Source organism: Boleophthalmus pectinirostris, unplaced genomic scaffold, assembly GCF_026225935.1.
Source record: "Boleophthalmus pectinirostris isolate CB_2022bp ecotype Guang Dong unplaced genomic scaffold, ASM2622593v1 HiC_scaffold_4, whole genome shotgun sequence".
Taxonomy (NCBI): domain Eukaryota; kingdom Metazoa; phylum Chordata; class Actinopteri; order Gobiiformes; family Gobiidae; genus Boleophthalmus; species Boleophthalmus pectinirostris.
This window is the reverse complement of record NW_026571353.1, coordinates 1,694,100-1,714,315: the sequence shown is the minus strand read 5'-3', so window position 1 is coordinate 1,714,315 and position 20,216 is coordinate 1,694,100. Positions and strand designations below refer to the sequence as shown.

The 20,216-nt window shown below is 43.4% G+C and overlaps 1 protein-coding gene across 1 annotated transcript in view; it reads left to right on the top strand.

The window, feature by feature from the left end:
- ank1a (ankyrin 1, erythrocytic a) overlaps positions 1 to 20,216 on the top strand; it is a 161,190-nt gene that overhangs the window by 94,266 nt on the left and 46,708 nt on the right. The window contains exons 2-9 of the mRNA XM_055162095.1: positions 12,006 to 12,107; positions 14,697 to 14,795; positions 15,920 to 16,018; positions 16,213 to 16,311; positions 17,688 to 17,873; positions 18,242 to 18,340; positions 19,561 to 19,659; positions 19,757 to 19,855. Of these exons, the coding sequence (XP_055018070.1) occupies positions 12,006 to 12,107; positions 14,697 to 14,795; positions 15,920 to 16,018; positions 16,213 to 16,311; positions 17,688 to 17,873; positions 18,242 to 18,340; positions 19,561 to 19,659; positions 19,757 to 19,855 (882 nt within the window). The remainder of the gene's footprint in view (positions 1 to 12,005; positions 12,108 to 14,696; positions 14,796 to 15,919; positions 16,019 to 16,212; positions 16,312 to 17,687; positions 17,874 to 18,241; positions 18,341 to 19,560; positions 19,660 to 19,756; positions 19,856 to 20,216) is intronic.

The following is a 20,216-nucleotide window of genomic DNA, read 5'->3' as shown; positions in this document are numbered from 1 at the left end:
TGGAGATTAAGTTTAGGGTTTTATTGTACAACAATATATCAAAATCATTAAGATAGTTCCAAATAAAACACAAGTATGACAAAAAGTAGATAAAAAGAAGTGGTTGTGTAGTTGGCCCTCAGGTTCGCCCGGGGCCCTGTCTCTGTGATGTGGGATTAGCGCCTGTGAGGCTGGGTTGTTTGGAGCGCGCGGGTTGCCATGTTTGAGCTGCAGATTTCCTCATGTTGACCAGGATTAGCGGTGCAGAGTAAACCCGGGGTCAGCCATGATTAGCAGGTCAATTAACCAGCGCTTCATTGACTGGAACAGGCTTAATCTGCCCACAGATCAGCGGGCGGACGAGGCCGGACACCAGGGACACTGTGAAATAATCACACTCAGGTAGAAGTTCAAAGCAGAAAAACAAGTGTGCAGTTCAGACTGTAAACTACTGTACTGCAAATAGATTTTTAAAAAGTACAACATGAAAATAACATCAGCGTAAGAAACTATAGACTACAAACTTTAAGTGTATATTGTTAAAAAAAAAAGATTTTTATTCTGGTGTGAAACCCTCCACATCCTCCAGAGCACTTTTCTCTTGCTTTCACTTTCACGTGGCCATAGGACAGGAGTGTCCAAACTTTTTTCCATCAAGAGCCACATCTCTAAACACAGACAAAGCAGAGGGCCACAGACTGGAGCTCAGTACAGTGAATAATTGAAATCTGTGCATGTTTAACACGTTAGAATGAGCCATCAGTCTTTATTCAGGCTAAGATCCTCAAAACCACACACTGAATATTAAATATTAGCTTTATCAAAGTAGATTTTCAGAAAATTTGCAGTAAAAATATATGTTTTAATTGATGCAAAGTCATTTGGGCCAATTCACTTGGAAGTCAGAGGGCCAAGAACAATGTGTCTGAGGGCCACATAGTTTGGACATGCCTGCTATAGGTTGAAGTGTTTCCAGTAGGGCTCGGAGCTGCAGCAGGAGTGGTAGAAGTGGACTTTTTTTTTTTCCATGGGGCCACATGAGAAACAGAAAATATTGTCCCTGGCCAAAATGCTTAACTCAGTTCTGCATAATAGGAACTGTATTTCTTTATTTTAACAAAAGCAGTAAATTTCATTGGTTTGACGAGCTGCTCAGACTGGGAAGAGTTTATGTTCTGTCTAAACAATGAAAAAGTGGGGCTGCCTAATAAAAAATGTCATTAAAAAGCACCTTTAAATAAAAACAATGCATCTTTGGTCCATGCATGAGGTCAGATTATTATAAATTATTTTGTAATTCCAAATCTTAAACATCTTAAACGGGCTGGTTGACCAAAGAGCTGAACGATCACAACTAAAGATGTTAGCAGAATGTGTATTTCAGTGAAAGTTTAGTCCATTGTAAAGCTGTAAACTCCAGAGAAGCAGGGCACCACCTCGTCGGGTAAACTGAAAGATTACTGAAACATTTTTACGGTCTTATTTCAGTTATTTTGCTCATTAGTAGAGTTGTGTCTGTCTCTATAAATCTATCCATCTCTTTATTTATCCATCTCTCCTTTGTACATGCACAGGGCCCCACAAACTAACAGGGGCCCCAAGCCTGAATCAGAAATACTGTACAAAAATTAAAGGGTTTTGGACATTTGAATTTTTGCAGTAAGCCGTCTCGCCTTTCCACAGATCTGACCTGTCTCTTGACCAGTTTAATGCCATACTACGGAACATACCAGACAAAGCAATAGCATCGCCACAAAGACAAGCGCTTGGCAAGTCCAGTACAGCTCAACTATGCAACACTTTGTCAAACCAGGGGCCCCCAAACTGTATTTTACACCGGGCCCCTACAAAGCTGGACGCGGCCCTGCTCACTCGTACTTTCTCTTTCACGTCTTCTGCTCAGACAAAGAGCATTTTCACCGCGTCCCTCTATAACCGTAAAGACACAGGAGCAGGTGCGGCCGCTTTCCTACGCAGATTTGTGTATGAATATTAATTTGGAGATTAGAATAAGGCGTTTGGATGCGCGGACTCATTGTGCCGCCCCGTACGCATCTGAGCAGGCTTCTGTCCTCCACCGGTTCCTCTGGCGTTCCTCGGCGTTCATCTCATTGTCATGGCAACAAAAGACTGAGGAGAGGCATGACAATCCTATCTCACCAGGCGCGCATCGGAGAGGGAGGGCGCCACGAGGAGGAGGAGGGGGGCTGAGAAAGTAAACAGTATATATAGAGAGAGAGATTTATGGACGAGACGAGACACTACACAAAGAAGTACTTGAGAAGAGATCGGAGTAGATTTGTACGCGGTTAGACCCATCTGTGACACGAGACGTACTGTGGAAGTTGTGAGCGTTAAACAGACTTTGAGTAATGTCGCTGAGTGTGTCGGTGCGTGTACATTTTGTACAGTGAAAATACATTTGAAGCAGATTAACTGAAAATTAAATAAATTCTTTGGATAAGCATACAATGATGAAATGAATGACATAATGTATAGACAAGATACACTGCAAGAAAAAGTGAACTAGGGATGTAAGGATATCCAAATGTGCCGATATTCGATATTTTCACAGTACAATATTTATTGCTATATTTTGTAGAGGCAAACAACATTGAGAATATACGACTTTTTCCTTTAAAATGCCTTGACAAGACCTGTTCTGTCTTAAAAATTATATATTTAAGATTTAAAATTATTTTAAGTAACTTGATGTGTGTAAAATCCAAGGCAAAAGGAGAAATTCAAGTTGTCAACTGGACAAAAGTTTATTTTGATCGAATATATTTCCCAGTTCATCCAAGCTGCTTCTTCAGTTCTGGTCATCTTGGAAGATGAGCTGGGAAATGGATTCGGCCAAAATAAACTTTTATCCAGTTAACATCTTGAATTACTCCTTTTGCCATGGATTTTACCTGCATGACTGAGGGATTTTACACACATCAAGTTATTTCAAATAATTTTAAATCTTAAATATATGTATTTTTTTAAACAGTAAAAGTCTTGTCAAGGCATTTTAAAGGCAAAAGTCGTATATTCACAATATTGTTTACCTCTACAAAATATTGCAATAAATATTGTACCGTGAAACTATCAAATATCGGCAAATTTGGATATCCTTACATCCCCAGTTCACTTTTTCTTGCAGTGTATCTTGTCTGTAGATTGTGTCATTCATTTCATAATTTTATGCTTATCCAAAGAATTTATTTAATTTTCAGTGAATCTGCTTCAAATGTATTTTCACACTCAGCGACATTACTCAAAGTCTGTTTAATGCTCACAACTTCCACAGTACGTCTCGTGTCACAGATGGGTCTAACCGTGTTATTTCAAGTTATTTCATTGTGTAAATTGGACTAAAACAGAGCAAAGGATTCAGATTTACAAGTTAAATCTAAACTTTGGTAAAACACAAAACTATTGAGTTGAAGTGAATGATAAAAATAAGTCAACTCAGCACAAATCGAATCCTCTCCAAGTCCGTGTTAGTGTTTTCAGCACAGCCATCTGAATCACGTTCTGTGTCCCATTTGAAACATAAGAAAAAGCCCAGCACATGTAGAAGACTTTAACAGTAAGAGCACGAAGAGCTGGGGCTTAACTGATTCTCTTTCATTCTTCTTTATGATTTTCAACCAGCACACAGCTCCTGATGTGTCTGAAAATCAAATACTTGTTGTAAATAAGATGTCACTTTGTGTATTTGTGCCAAAGATGGACTTATGTATTTTTATAAGCAGTTAGGGGTGAATTAGGAGACGCTCCTGAACGCTCTGTGGCCCTGGATTCTTGGGCAGAGGTGTTTTTATGTTTTTGGTGTGGCTGGTGTTTTTTTGAGTGTTTTTTTGAGGGTTTGCTTAGCACCCTCTGAGCTCTCTGTGCATGTGAGATAAGCGAAGGAGCGATGCTGTTAGTGTTCGCCGTAGCGTATCTGTCATAACTCAGAATCAGTAAAAATATGCCACAGTTTTTAAAATAGTTACTCAAATCTTCTTCTTAGGCACACCCACTGCGCTCCCACGGGTGCCCCTCTCTCTCTCCCCGCTCTGTACACGGTGGCTCGGGCCCTTTAAGCACAGACGGGGCTCCGGGATGGAAAAAAAAAAAAACCTCGAGAAAGAAAAATCAATGCGACTAGCGCTGGTCAGCAGAAGTGAGCAGAAGCGCTGGTGAAGCACTTTGAGCGTCTCCATATCCGCTCTGCTGCATGTACACCCGTCTGTGTACTCCGGTCTGTGTACTTCGGTCTGTGTACTGCTTCACCACGTACACACCAGTACATGTACACTGCATCAGGGCTTTGTACATGTGTGATGATTACAGAACACAAATGTAATCAATGAAGAAGAAGTACAAGAGGACTCGAGTTAACAGTTTTTTACTGTAAATAAGGGAAGAGCCTGAAGGACCAGTACCTGATTTCTCTTGTGTTTGAACAAAATGTGACTTGACGTTAGGGCAACAAGATTTTCAAACTCAAAAACTGGGACATTCCTGGTTTGTAGTGGTTGGTAATAATACAATTGTAAAACTAGTGTATAATTAAGGAAAATTGTTCTGCACTTTGCACTAATGTGAGTCCAGATAGTCAGTTTTTTGTTGTGTTTTTGTCATTTTTAAGCAGCTTTTCTATATTTTACCTAAACAAAGAAGTGTATATAGTGTGTATAAAACATTTGACTATTTCCTTTTGGTTTGTTTTGCTCAGTACTGGCTCATGTGTAGTATTTAAATGTCCGTGTAATGAGGTGAGAGGAAGTGGTGAGTGAGCAGGTCTGGAGCACACCACAGCGCCCCCTGGCCTTAAACCTGTCACTGCACATGCTCATCTATCATATTTCATTTGACTGCATCTACACGACCTCTGACCCCAGAACTCCACTGGCCCCGCCCACTCTCCATTGGATTTTTTTGAATAAGCATAACACGTGTCTGAGTTTAACGAGGCCAATACACAAGATGTCCCCTCATATCACTGCATGCTCTGTAGTATGGCATTAAACCTGTCCCCGCTGTTATGAAATACATGTTTGACAGATATATTTAATGCCATACTGTGTAACATTCTAAGTAAGCAGTGGATCCACATCAAAACTTGGAGGGTTAAATTTCAGGGTGAAATATTTATTGTTTTTAACACAAAACGTGTTATTTTAACAATTTGAAAGTTAAATGGGGGTTGATATGGTTGAAGTTAATTCAACTTCTCCTAGTGTTAATTTGGCTCCTCCCACCACTTCAAACTCCTGCATGAGAAGACCAGTTTGAACCAGTTTTGTACTTAATTTAATCTTAAATTAATTAAAATAGAGTGTAAAGATCAAACACCTCTGTGTGTTGTTTAGCTAAATCAGTACAGTGTTATCCGTTTACTCTCAAAACATTAACATAACTCTTGATTTCGGGATTAAACAGGAACTTTGGTCCAGTGTTACTTAATTAACATTTCCAAAAATGTTAAATTAACTCTAGAACAGATTGAACTCATATAAACCATATAGAAAATGTTCACGTTGATTCTGTCAGAGTCAATTTGAACACTTCACTTTTTGGGGTGTTAGAATGCATCTCTTTCAGTATATTTTTGAGCAACACAAAAACCTCTAATAAAATACATGCAGGAGGTTTATTAATGCCATATTGTGGAACCTTCTAGGCAAAGCAGTACATCTCCATGGAGACGAGCTGTGGTCCAGATCAGGGCTGGTATTTGTGCCTCTCATTCACACTCAGTCCGCAGTGAGAGAGAGAGAGAGAGAGAGAGAGAGGTGACGTCATCCTGTCTGCAGCAGCTCAGAGCTGACAGAGAGAGAGGGAGAGAGGAGAGAGAGAGAGAGAGAGAGAGAGAGGAGGGAGACTAGGAGAAAGGAGGAAGGTGAGGAAAGGGGGAGAAGGTGAGAAGAGAAGCAAGGAGAGAAAGGAGACAGGAGAAGGAGGGAGGGAATAGGTGAGGTCAAGAGAGGAGGAGAGAAGATGCAAGAAGGTGGGACAGGGGCACAGGGAGGGATGAAGGAGACAGGATGCTAGGAGAGAGTTGGCTAGGAGATGAGGAGACAGTAGCCTGAGCAGCCAGATCCTTTTACATTCTGATCAAATCCAGAAGGATCTGGAAGCAGAACATAGTGTGAAAATCCTCCGTTCAAACGAGAGATGGTCCAACCACAGCTGCTCATGTGTCTCACGTGTCTCTCAAATGTAAAAGACATGTCCTCTCCAAAATAAAATATATCACTTAGTTTACCTGCAAGTTTTAGAACACAGCAAAAAGTGAAGTGTTCAAATTGAATCTCACAGAATCAAGTTGAACATTTTCTCAGGGCTTTTAAGTCCAATCTGTTCTGGAGTTAATTTAAGTTTGAAGTGGTGGTGGGAGGTATCAAATTAACATTAGGGGAAGTTGAATTAACTTCAACAAGATCAATTCTGGCAAATAACCCCAACTCCAACCCCCATTTAACTTTCAAACAGTTAAAAGAACACTTTTTTTTTTTTTTCCAAAAACAACTCTAAAATAGTTCACCCTGAAATTTTAACCTGTGTATGTTTGGTGTTTTGATTATTGCTTCTGTAAAAATCGGCTCTGTTTCTCACTCCTTTATGGACATGTTCTCCTTCTTTCTGTGGAAGTACTGTGTGTGTTTTGATAGGAACAGAGCACGTCTCTCTGATTGGTTAATCCACCTGTCAATCATGGCCTCTGGAATCAGGGGGACAGGATATGTTTCCAGATGCACTCGTCTTTGTTTTATTTAATTCTTGAAAACAAGCACAGTGCACAGAAAACATTCATCTGAAAGAGAAAAGACTGTGTGCACTAGATTTAGCTCTGAGCTCTTTCCATCTGCAGACTCGGTAAAGTTTTGTCAAAGCGTGTGGGTCTGGCTGCTCAGGTAAAGGAGAGAGGAAACAAGGAGAGAGGAGCCTAGGAGACAGGGAGATAGGAGACTAGGAGACAGTAGAACTATGGAGGCTGAGTGCCTTCTTTCAGAGCGGGATGCACAGGCGCTGCTGGTGAACAGGGCTGTTGTTTACATTGTGTTGGTTCTATAATGTGTGTGTGATGGTCTTTGTGTGTGTGTGTGATTAATGTCTCCTGCTTCTCCTCTTCCTCTTCCAGGCCTTTCTCTGCCCTCCAGGTTAAACTGGACTGTGGCAGAGTGGTTAGCTCAGGTGCACACATCCACCTGCATCACTGTTCAGGAGACGGGGGGGTTCACAACTTGTGTGGCAAAACAAGGAGGGTAATCGCTGTTAGTATATGTGCTCATTTAGACACAAGACACAAACAAAAGTCAGTTTCATAAATTACGTAACATTAAATAATATAAGATGAGCATACATTTAGCTTTAATTCAATTAATTACATTTAGAATCTCATCTTGAGTAAGACATGGCTGAGGAGCACCCAGCTGGAGGTAATGAGGGCCCAGAGCTCCTTCAGGAAGGTTAACTATCCACAGCAGAAAGTGCAAGGCCTAAAATGGCCCAAGAATCTAACCCACAACCTGCAGATAAACCTGCTGACCTAACACAGACTGTATCTTCTCAGCTGGAGGGTGTGGTGGTCTTATCTCCTCCACACAGACCTTCTCAGCTCCTCCATGTTTGTGACTTTACTCAGAGGCCACAGTGCAGAGCAGAGCTGAGACATGCTTTTTTCTACAGGGCCACATGAGAAACAGAAAATATTGTGGAAAATATTGTTTAACTCAAGTCTGCAGAGTATGAATTGTATTTCTTTATAAAAAGCATAAATGTCATTGTTTAGATGAGCTGCTGTGGGAAAAGTTTATGTTTGACTAAACAATGTAGAAGTGAGGTTGCCAAACAAAAACAAAACAAAAACCACTTATTATTAAAATAAAAGCAATGCAGATTTAGTCCATGCATGAGGTGAAATGATAAAATGTGTTTATTTTGTTTTCAGATGATCTTAAAGGGGACAGTCAGAGTCGATCAAAGAGCCGTATGTGGCCCTGGAGCTGAACAATGTCCAGGTTTGGTGTAGGGCATCAGGTTTAATCTGATCATTACAGCTCATAAGACATTCACTGTGATGAACTGACACTTTGAAGCTGGAGTTTAGTTTAGTTTGTTTATGTACAGGGACAGATGTTTTGTACCTGTCGTCCTTGGGAAGGTTGATGTTCAAGTTCATCAAATCAAACATACCAACAGTTACTGCTCGTATTGTTTTTAGCCTCATTTAGCCTGCTCCTCTCTATAGAACTGAATGACTTGTGTTGTTTTTATTTGTAGACTTTATTTTATTGTCCTGTAGGAACATTTGCTTCTGCACATTGTTCCTGTCAGGAGCCCTCGTCCCACCTGTAGATCTTTAGCTGCAGGATAAAATTTTCTGAGGAAGCTACAGAAGTGTCTGAAACATGTGAAGCAGGTAAACAAACTCTCCAGTGTGACTAAAAGAATCACTCAAACCCAGGACCTTCTGCTGTGAGGCGAGTGCTCACCACACTCCCAGCCCTCTCACATCTCACAGAAACAGAAACATGCAACTGAAAAAACACATTTACACAATATAGGACTCTAAATATGTGAGGCCAGCTCCAGGGGCCACACAGGGGCCACACACACACAGGGGCCAGTAGTGTTCCTTGTTGAGTGTGTGCAGAGCATCAGCTGTGTTTGCTCGGCTCTTACTCCAGCCCCGTGTGTGTGTGTGTGTGTGTGCGTGTGATGGATTAGACTCTTCTCTCCTCTCTCTATCTCCCTATCCCTCCTCTCCCCTCTTTCATCTCTTTCCTTATTCACTCTCTGTATCCTTCCTCTCTCTACTCCTCTTTTCACTCTCCTTCACTCCTCCCAAACCTTTTCTCTTTTCTTTCCTCTACATCTCTTCTTTTTCTCTTCTCTCTCCTTCTTTCTCTCTCCCCCTCTTCCACCCCTCTCTCCTTATCTTTCTCTGCCCTTCTCTCTCTCTCTCCGTCCCTCTCTCTCTCCGTGTCCCTCTCTCTGTGTATCTATGGTATCATGCGCTCCTGTTCAGTCTCTGTGTGTCATTAGTTGCCAGGCCTCTGCAGTGGCATGCGCTCGGCCCCGTCGCTCCCCTGCGCCTTTAAAAAGAAGAAAAGAAATACTCACACAAACACGCACACAGTTACACACACTGAAACACACACACCCTCTGACACGCATAAACACACTCCCAGAGACTTCCAGCCCCTTTCCGATCTACTCTAGCCCAGGAAAAGCACTCGCACTGAGGCTCGGAGCGGTGGATTTATGTCCCGGAGGTGGATGGACGCGTGGAGAGGAGGAGAGAGGAGAGAGGGAGAGGTGAGAGAAGGAGAGAGGAGAAGAAGAAGAGGAGGAGGAGAATGTCCGGTGCCAAGCTGCGTTTAGGGGACTTTTGAATCGGACAGCTGAGCCTTGTGTGGATGTGTCTCTCTAGTTTGTATCGGTCGAGCTTAAAGGTGCAGTATGTAACTTTCCCACTGGGGCCCGCTTGTCTCCATGGAGATATTAATAGTTGGAGTCTTGCATTTATTTAGTTGCAGCAGTTTCAAAATGACATGTATTTTCTGGTGTTGTCACCTGCTTGTTTCCATGGAGATATGAGTGAGGAACACGGATACAAGCAGTTGCGAACCCTCACTCAAAATGTTACACAGTGCGCCTTTAAAGCTTTGTCGTGGTTGTGAGTTTGTGTGAAAGAAAACGAGTGATAGGCAAGAGCGATGTATTTTTGTCATACAATATTGGCATTTTAGTTGATTTACTAGTACACAAATATTTAAAGTGTAGTATTTGAGTCTTAAAACATGAAAACACAACTAGTACATTTGAAACAGTCCAGTCGTTAGTTATTCCTCACTTACCTTATGCATTTAGAACATCCATATTATTCACCATGATGTTAAAGGAAACAACCACTAGCATGCAAAAGCGCACATCCTGATACAGACAGTAAACAGCGCTTGTATTGCCGGGTTTCACTCACATGATCCTGATGAGTTTGAACAGGCAGCACAGACCCGCTATCGTGAAGAAATCAGTCTAAATATCGGTTTATGACTCGTACGATATGAAGTCGGACTTTTTGTACAGTTTGGAGGATTTGCCCGACGTTGAGGAGATGGATATGATAAAACGATTTGGTGTTGCAGACCTTGTATTACACTGAGCCAAATGAAAGTCTTTGAAAGCCTGGAGACGCACAACGATTTTGTATCTGGTTGGGTTTATAAAAAGGTATAAGACTATATAAAATTAAAAACTACAGCAGTAAGTTGATAAAATGAGCACCACATAAAGCTCTTTGCATGACAAGTTAGGAATTATAATGCAACAGTTTCCCTGTCACTTACGAGGTTTGTGTTTCTAAATAGTAGTCAAAAAAAAAGAACTTTGAAAATATTAATTAATAAATGACACAAAAAAAAATTTCTGTTACAAAGTGGTTGCTGCATTTCCTCACCTTCTGCTTTTAGAGTTGTCGATCCACTTTTATCATCTTTTTTCTGTACTTTAAAAAAAAAAAAAACTAACACCCTTGTGACACACCACTCTCGGTACATAAAAAAAGTTTGTCTTTCTCCCAGTTAGAACAGTTGCATTAACCATAGTCTGCACAGAATTTAGGCATTTTGGTGTCGAGTCACTGGAAACATACGAGGTTCTGTGCGTCTGTCTTTATTTTCTGACTCCATCTGCTTTTCATGACGTCAACATGACTTCATCTGAAACACAGCAATATAAGTTTCAATGCATTTAATACAAAATATATTGGTATCGGATCAATATTGCGATACTTATCTTAATACTGTAGTGTTACTTGGGATCAGATTAAAACAAAAATGGCATTGCCCATCACTAATACAAATAATATTTATATTTACCATTGTGCATTAAGTTTCTGATGACATCACAACATTCTACAGGCCGATCTTTTCAACACAGATGGAGCCGCTCAAATTCATGTTCAGATGCAGATTTGTGTTGGTGACATTTTATGGCAAATTATAATGTAACAAACAGGAAAAACTGTCTCATCTGGTTCCCTGAGCAGACGGTCTCTTCTACATTCTGTTCAAATTCAGGAGGGTCTGGAGCATGAAAAACCTCTGCCCAAACTTTGAACGGTTCATCCAACGCTCTTGTGCCTCTCAAATCCAAAAGACATCTCCTATTGAAAAGCCTCATAACATTTAGAACAAAATATATCACTTCTTTTACCTGAGATAAGTCATAGTTTGGTGCTTTTATTGTTGATTCTGTAAAAATCTGCCCTGTTTCTCAGTCCTTTCTGTTTCTTTTCTCATCTTTTACGGTGCATGATTTACAGCTGTGATTGTTTTGATATGAGCGGAGCATGCGTCTCTCTGATTGGTTAATCTGCCTGTCAATCAGAGCCTCTCAAATCAGGGAGACAGGATAGAGCTTCAGATCCACTCGTCTTTGTAAAGTTTGGACCAAGTGCAGTTCTGTCTGGTCAGGAATCTGAAAACCACTTAGACACATCGTTTCATTTACTGCTCAGCAAGACGCGAACAATAACTCACTGAGAAATAACACTTTTCTTCATTGCAAAGTTTGTGTGTGTTGTTGTGTCCTCATATTGGTCATTTGCTTACAGACTTGTCGTAGCTTAACGTTTGTCTACCTTTTTTACGCTGATCACAGGACATCTACGGAAGTCTTGTAGGGACATGCTTTTTCACACAGTACTTGAATGTTTCTGGGTTAATCTTTGTTGCGTATTGTTGAAAATTGTTAGTTATATAAACTGGCGTTGTATTCACTGTACCCTTCTGGTCTCATTATCCCACTTGCCGGGTCAAAAGTCCAAGACCCAGACTTTTGGACTTCTTGGTCAAATCAGAGCTCCAAATTTGAAACTGGACAGACTACTCTCGCTTTTCAAATTCATATAGTGTTCCCATTTCTAACTGCACTGTTTGTCCCTCCCTGCCCCTGTATGTGTCCTCTGTCCCCTGCCCCCTGTCCCTCTGTACCTTGTCCCCTGTCCTCTATCCCTCTGTCCTCTGTCCTCACTCCCACAGGCAGATGCTGGGAACAGTTTTCTCCGAGCGGCGCGTTCGGGAAACCTGGAGAAGGCTCTGGATCACATCAAGAATGGCATCGACATAAACACAGCCAATCAGGTGAGAGCAGGAAATGACATCATCAAGTATGTGGCATCATATCCTGTGGAAATAGATGTTTGCATGTAGTGTGTTGTGCATGTTTTTGGCGCTGAAACAGAGGACAGTGTTGTGGTGCAGTTTGGCAGGGCTTGAACTTGACAAAAGTCCATATGATAAAACAGGAGGGAGAGTTGTTCATGCTACACTCACTCAAACTCCTTCACAGGGATTCAGGAGAGTGTGCAGGAGCAGCAGCTCTACTCTGAACTCCGCCTCATCATCTTGTGACATGTTTTATCCACAGACCATAGTGATACACCAGAGATTAGGAACCTAAAATGATTAGATCAGGGGTCTCCAACTCTCCTCCCCCTTCCAAGTAACTCGCCAAGGGATTTCTGAATTACTGTACATGTATTGTGCTGAATAAGTCAAATATGATTAATTAAATGCCTATTGCCATTATGCATGTATTATTTTATGCGGTTAAAGTTCTTTATTTGTCATTCAAGCATGTGAGAGAAACACATGACAGAACGAAATGTGCTCCCTGAGGCCCAGTGATCCAGAGAGAGATCAAAACAATAATAAATAAACAATATTAAAAAGTAAATACATCAAAAACAACAACATTTAGCAGTTCCAATAGACAAGTACAAGTAAAACATGGCAAGATAGAGAGGCAGCCCGGGCAGGAAGTCAGTGTGCACTGAGTCTGACAGCCTCAGGAAAGAAGCTGAACTTCAGCCGAGATGTTCTGGCTTTAATGCTCCTCAGTTTCCTCCCAGAGAGCAGAGGGACACACGAGGGGTGCGAGGGGTCCCCCATGATCCTGGAGGCCCGTCTTCTGCAACGCTCCTCATAAATGTCACTGATGGGTGTAAAGTCACATACAGTGATCTTCTCCTCCTCTCTGACCACATGCTGTAGAGCTTTCCTGTCCTGGGCTGAGCAGTGGCCGTACCACACTGTGATGGACTTGGTCAACACCTTCACCTCACATCTAGAAAAAGAGCTGAGAGCAGCGAGGCCTAATCCAGCAGCCTTGAGTCTCCTCAAAAAATGCAGATGCCGGTTGGCCTTCTTTACAATACTAGCTGCAATAGTGGACCAAGTTAGTCTGTCAGTGATGTGCAGACCCAGATACTTCCAACAGAACTGAATTTTGATGTCTAACTCTGTACACTACTATAGATAATGGTTTATGTTTTATCGGCATCGACCTGTGCCTTATCTAAGGCCGTGGTTCTTATATTTACTCAGTTTTTTGTGACCGTGAAAATGAGTAGCTTTGTGGCATTTTCATTTTGTAAAGGTAACTCACCAGAGGAAAAAAATTGGAGACCCCTGGATTAGATAGATAGCAGGGTAAAGAAACATACTCTGCTAGTTTTTACTCACTTTAACCCAGCAGACCTAAATTATGAAACGACATAAACTAATCCGCAGTGGAGGAACCATCATGTGTAGTAATAGTGGATCTAAAATGAGTGAGTACATTTCCTACACTGTTTCTTATCCTGTGCAGCTGAATGCCGCTCCATGTGCTGAAATATATTAAAACCTCAAATTAAAAAACGCCATAGCGACCCTTACCTAACTACCATCCCCACATACTTTTCATGTATGATTTACCCCAGTAATTGTTGCCCCAAAACAGCAGTTCATATTGACATACATGACACCCTCAGGTTTTTTTCAGTGTGAAAACTGCATGTGTTCTGCACCTGTGTTCTTACTGTGATTCCAGTGGCTTGTTTTCCAGCATGTCCCCTTCTCTAACCCCGCCCTCTCCTCACAAGCCCCTCCCTCTGCCTCATATAAGCCCCACCCTCTCCTCACAAACCCCACCCACTCCTCACATGCCCCTCTTTCTACCTCATGTAAGCCCCGCCCTCCCTTCTAAACCTCCCATCTCCTCTGACTGGCCCCGCCCGCTCCTCACCTTTCCCTTTCCCTCACCTCATACCCCGCCCCCTCCTCCCACACCCCACCCCCTCCTCACAGAGAGCAGTGATGGCGCGCTGTGGTCTCTCCGCTCAGAGGAATCATGTCACAGATGTGGTAAAGGTCCAACCTCACATGTCCTGTGGGCTGTAGAGGGCTGTGTGAGGTCGGACCTATCCCACACGCCTCATATTCTTCCGGGACCAGAGACCAGCGGCGCCCCCATCCCCGCCCCCCCTACATGTGCATGCTCTGTGGCTCTGTAAGTATGGACCCTCTGTAACATGTGATGTCCTGACGGCATGTGCGCTCCTCCTCATCACTGTGACTGTGTAGGGCACGGCGATATGGAGGTTAAAATCCAAACCTGATCTCATCTTATTTTGGTAAAACCACCATATCGTGACAGACACTTACCACCATCCACTAACTCTATTGGTCGTCCTCTGTCCTGCTCTGAGTGACAGGTGGATTTAACCAGTCACAGTGAAGAGTGAACTTTCAGAAACAGAAGACAGTTTTAGTTACCTCTTAAAGACTCTAAAAAAGATACTGAGAAACATTGTGCTCAGATTGTGAAAATGCCATATCACCCTCCGTCAGGTTTGTACAGGAGGTGGTTCGTTACTTTCTGTCTTTAGCTGTGTGTGCTCTCCTCAGAATGGGCTGAACGGGCTGCACCTGGCCTCCAAAGAAGGTCACGTGAAGATGGTGCTGGAGCTGCTGCACAATGGGATCACCCTGGAGACCACCACCAAGGTGAGACAGTAATGTCCCACAGACAATAATGTAAACACATACATTACACAAACACAAACACATTACGCAGAGCAGCAGAGTTGTAGAATCAACTGGAGCAGATTGAGACATGGAGAAGAGGCAAGAGGCTGGAGAAATATGATTACAGTAGTACAGGACCCAGCACCAGGGACATGAACCCTCAACACATCATGACTCAGGCTACAGCAGTCCAGTCTGGCTATGCTTCTGTTGTAGGGAGTATTATACCTCTGATGACGTAGGCCTTTCTTCATGGGCAGTATATCAAAACATGATGAAGTGGAGGGCCACAGATTGATGGTAAATACAGTACAACAATTGAAATATGTACGTTGAGTTAGTTTCAGAATAGTTCAGTGTAGTTAGCTGCTCCCTGCAGACAGTGTGGAATGTTCACCAGCATCTGACCAGAACTGAAGAAGCAGCTTGGATGAGCTGCAAAACATTTTCAATCTCAAAATAAATGTTTGTCCATTTGACTGATTGCATTTCTCCTTTGCCATTAAGAACAGGTCAGAATGAACCTTGGACATTGATTCAGACTTAGATTCTCAACAGTACACACTCAATATCTGATATCAAGGTAGATTTTCAGAAATTTATAAGCACTGCTGAAGGACATATGGGCCACACACACACACATAAACGATGCATTCTTAGTGTGAGCAGGGTCATCTCTCCACAGATCTGACATGTGACTTGGCCTTTTGATGTCAGATGTTTTCCTCGATGGTTTAACGCTGTACTGTCACAAATCAGAACATGTGCATAGTGCCCGTTTAACACTTATTATACACCCCATTGCTACAGTGGTACAGTCAGTCAGCTGTTTGTCCACCAAAGGGTGGCCAGTTCTCACTGTTGTTGTGTCCTTGTACAAGACACTTCATCAGATTACACTATTTTGCATCTTGTTACAGCAACTATGCAACTGTTGTGTTCCTACCAGTCTGGTAATTAGGCTTAGATGGTCGTCTCAACTTGATTTGAGGCAGACTGAAGTAAAGAAATAAGTTTATGTTATTATATTATACTGAAAACAAAATAAAAGTAAGAACAGTCGCACATCCCTCCTCTGAGCTGTGTGTGTGTTGTGCCCACAGAAGGGGAACACAGCCCTGCACATAGCGGCTCTGGCAGGACAGGAGCAGGTGGTGACTGAGCTGGTCAACTACGGCGCCAACGTCAATGCCCAGTCCCAGGTTTGACCCCACACGCCCCCTATAGTCCTCCTCTAGCCCCCTCTAGTCCTCCTCTAGTCCTCCTCTACATCAGTGTGTGTGTACTGTGTCCCATCGCTGTGCATCCTCTTTTCTCTGTGCTTGTGTGCCGTGCCCTCTGCGCTCTCACCTGCTGGGGGCGCTGTCTGCCTGTCTGCCGCTGTGTCCGCAAACAGAAGGGCTTTACGCCTCTCTACATGGCCGCTCAGGAGAACCATCTGGAGGTGGTGAAGTTTCTGCTGGAGAACGGAGCCAATCAGAGCATTCCAACTGAGGTACCTCCATGTCTATGGCCCATCCACGCTAGTGTTTTTCAGTCATCAGCTAGTAACCTGTAAAGGCATAAATGTTCTTGTAAATATACTTTCTACTACAAAGGTTTTTCTTTATGGTGTGAGAGCTTTTGAAACGGCTGAGGCGTTATTAGGAGTAAATAGTTTATAGAGTAAATGTCCTGACTTTGAGCAAACAGAATATGCAAACGTGTTAGGGCTGGTGTTAGACACAATTTCCACAAGAACAGATGAGATTTGAAATTAGGTCAGAGAGATAAGATTCTGACATCATTTAAAATAAATAAATTGGCAGTCCTGTTTATAATTATAACAATGTTTTTATTTAGTTAATTCAATATTTTGTTGTCATTGTATCTGCAGCATCAAGAAATGGAACTCACCAGCCCTTAACCGTTTATTTTATTTTATTTTATTTTATTTTTTTGTCCACTTCAAATGTAAACACAGAAACTTCTCTTGTGCGTACAGTCTTGTGGCAATTTTGTCTCATGAGATCTTGTGGCACAAGATCTTGTCCCATCTCTAAAACGTATACGTGTAACATATACATATACACATATATACATACACATATACATACACATACAAATATACATATACATATACATACACATATACATATATACACATGTAGAAATATACAATCATTCAGTTGTTTCTGCTAAAGTTTTCAAAATCTGTATGAAGTACTTTTAAACTACTTTTTAACCTATAAGTAGATGTTCACTACAGTACTTTTACTTGAGCTATTTTTCCCCATGTGATACTTATTTGCCCCTGTATCTGTACTTTGATTTAAGTAAAGTTTCCACTACTGCAACGGCAGCACAAAGTACACAAAGAGTTTCCTGACACAAATAGTTATTGCAGTTGAATGTTTTTTGATGTATGTTAAAAGTAGAGATAGACTGATATATCGCGCCGATATTGGGGCTTTTTAGTGTATCACTTTAAATCTCCTGCACAGGCCAATATTTTGTTTAGGTCGATTTGCTTTTGGTACACACAGTACGCACAAACACTTTTATACGAAGAGATAACTGCACACAATGTGACCGCACTATTCTCTTAAAGGTTTGTGGTTAATAAAAGGGCTCTGGGTGAGTTTGTTAGTTTACATCATATAATTTAAGTATATCAACCCAAAAATAATGTCCCAAGAATAATGGCAGAGCTTATCTGCCATGGGTTGCTCTGCATTATAAGAAATAAGCCATAAAAAACATATTAGAGTATAGTGTGCTACTGTGTCCAGCAGAGTAGAGGCCAGTAGAGTAGTAGTCATTCCCGAGCGTGTCCAGAGCCCTCCTGTGTGTGCGTGTGTGTGTGTGCTGACTGTGTGTGCTGTGCCCCAGGATGGCTTCACTCCTCTGGCTGTGGCGCTGCAGCAGGGCCATGAGAACGTGGTGGCTCTCCTCATAAACTACGGCACCAAAGGCAAAGTGCGACTGCCCGCTCTGCACATCGCCGCACGCAACGATGACACGCGCACCGCCGCTGTCCTGCTACAGAACGACCCCAACCCGGACGTCCTGAGCAAGGTACCACAGCGGGTTTTTTGAGTTTTCAAGAGCAACAGTGTTCTTGTAGAAAGGCTACAAGGGCTTGTATTAGGCTATTTTCTGATGTTTGTTCTAATGTTGTTTCTGGAGTTGTGTTTTGTTTCATTCACACATGTTTAACACAAAACCTGCAGATTTAGGTTGAATTCTGAGGCTCAAGCCACCAGTGGTTTAGATCAATTACAAGGCAAGCATTGGGTTTGGAGCGGAAACAAAGGAGCCCAAACAAACCAAAACAGATGTGGCAACACCGCTGGCTGTATTCAGGCCTATTTGATCAGAAATACAGACTTTGTTTTTACTTAATTCATCCATTTCCCTTGACCTGAGTGACTTGTGTGTTGCAGACGGGCTTCACTCCTCTGCACATTGCTGCTCACTACGAGAACCTGAACGTGGCCCAGCTGCTGCTCAACAGAGGAGCTAACGTCAACTTCACCCCAAAGGTACACGACACACTCCCCCATCTGACCAGAGGTACCACACACTCCCCCATCTGACCAGAGGTACCACACACTCCCCCATCTGACCAGAGATATCACACACTCCCCCATCTGACCAGAGGTACCACACACTCCCCCATCTGACCAGAGGTCACACACTCCCCCATCTGACCAGAGATATCACACACTCCCCCATCTGACCAGAGGTACCACACACTCCCCCATCTGACCAGAGATATCCACACTCCCCCATCTGACCAGAGGTACCACACACTCCCCCATCTGACCAGAGGTACCACACACTCCCCATCTGACCAGAGGTACACACACTCCCCACCTGACCAGAGATACACACACTCCCCACCTGACCAGAGGTACCACACACTCCCCCATCTGACCAGAGGTACCACACACTCCCCCATCTGACCAGAGGTACCACACACTCCCCCACCTGACCAGAGGTACCACACACTCCCCCACCTGACCAGAGGTACCACACACTCCCCCACCTGACCAGAGGTACCACACACTCCCCCATCTGACCAGAGGTTTCACACACTCCCCCATCTGACCAGAGATATCACACACTCCCCCATCTGACCAGAGGTACCACACACTCCCCCATCTGACCAGAGATATCACACACTCCCCCATCTGACCAGAGGTACCACACACTCCCCCATCTGACCAGAGGTACCACACACTCCCCATCTGACCAGAGATACCACACACTCCCCCACCTGACCAGAGATACACACCTCCCCCACCTGACCAGAGTACCACACACTCCCCCATCTGACCAGAGGTACCACACACTCCCCCATCTGACCAGAGGTACCACACACTCCCCCATCTGACCAGAGGTACCACACACTCCCCCACCTGACCAGAGGGTACCACCACACCAGACCACACACTCCCCATCTGACCAGAGGTACCACACACTCCCCCATCTGACCAGAGATATCACACACTCCTCCATCTGACCAGAGGTACCACACACTCCCCCACCTGACCAGAGGTACCACACACTCCCCCATCTGACCAGAGGTTTCACACACTCCCCCATCTGACCAGAGGTTTCACACACTCCCCCACCTGACCAGAGGTACCTCGCTCTGCCCCATATGACCAGTGCACACAGACCTGGTAACACACATCAGGTCACATAGCCAGCTTCCCCCTGTACTTGCTGTTAGTGTGAGTGACTTGTGTGTCTGCAGAACGGCATCACACCTCTGCACATCGCGTCCAGAAGAGGCAACGTCATCATGGTGCGTCTGCTGCTGGACCGAGGAGCACAGATCGACGCTAAGACCAAGGTGAACTCCTGTCCACAGCCCAGAGCAGAGTCTGTCTGAGCTTCAGTCATGTGTGTGTAACATGTGTGTAACACGTGTGTGACATGTATGTGTCCAGGACGAGCTGACTCCTCTGCACTGCGCCGCCAGGAACGGTCACGTGCGCATCATCGAGATCCTCCTGGACCATGGAGCTCCCATCCAGGCCAAGACCAAGGTCAGACTCAGGAGCAGAGGCTTGACGTGGGCTCGGGTTAAAAGTGTACCGTGGTTTCGCTTTTCATGTTTTCAGAGCAGGGACGGGCAATAAATTAGTTCCAGTATCGGTGTCGGCCGATATGATACGACTCTTTGTTTCAGAAATAAACTGGAGAATAGGAAGGACGGATGTAGTAAAATAATTTAGATTAACTCATTCATTTACAAACTAATCTATTTGGATGATTAGACACTCGGCCACATCCAGCACAGCGTAAAGAGGAGGAACAGTGTTTGGGCTGTAATTACAGGCTTGGGGAGAAGTAAGGCAGCTCAAAGGATGAACCAAGGCAGGAGAATGGGAGGGCCCAGAATGGAAG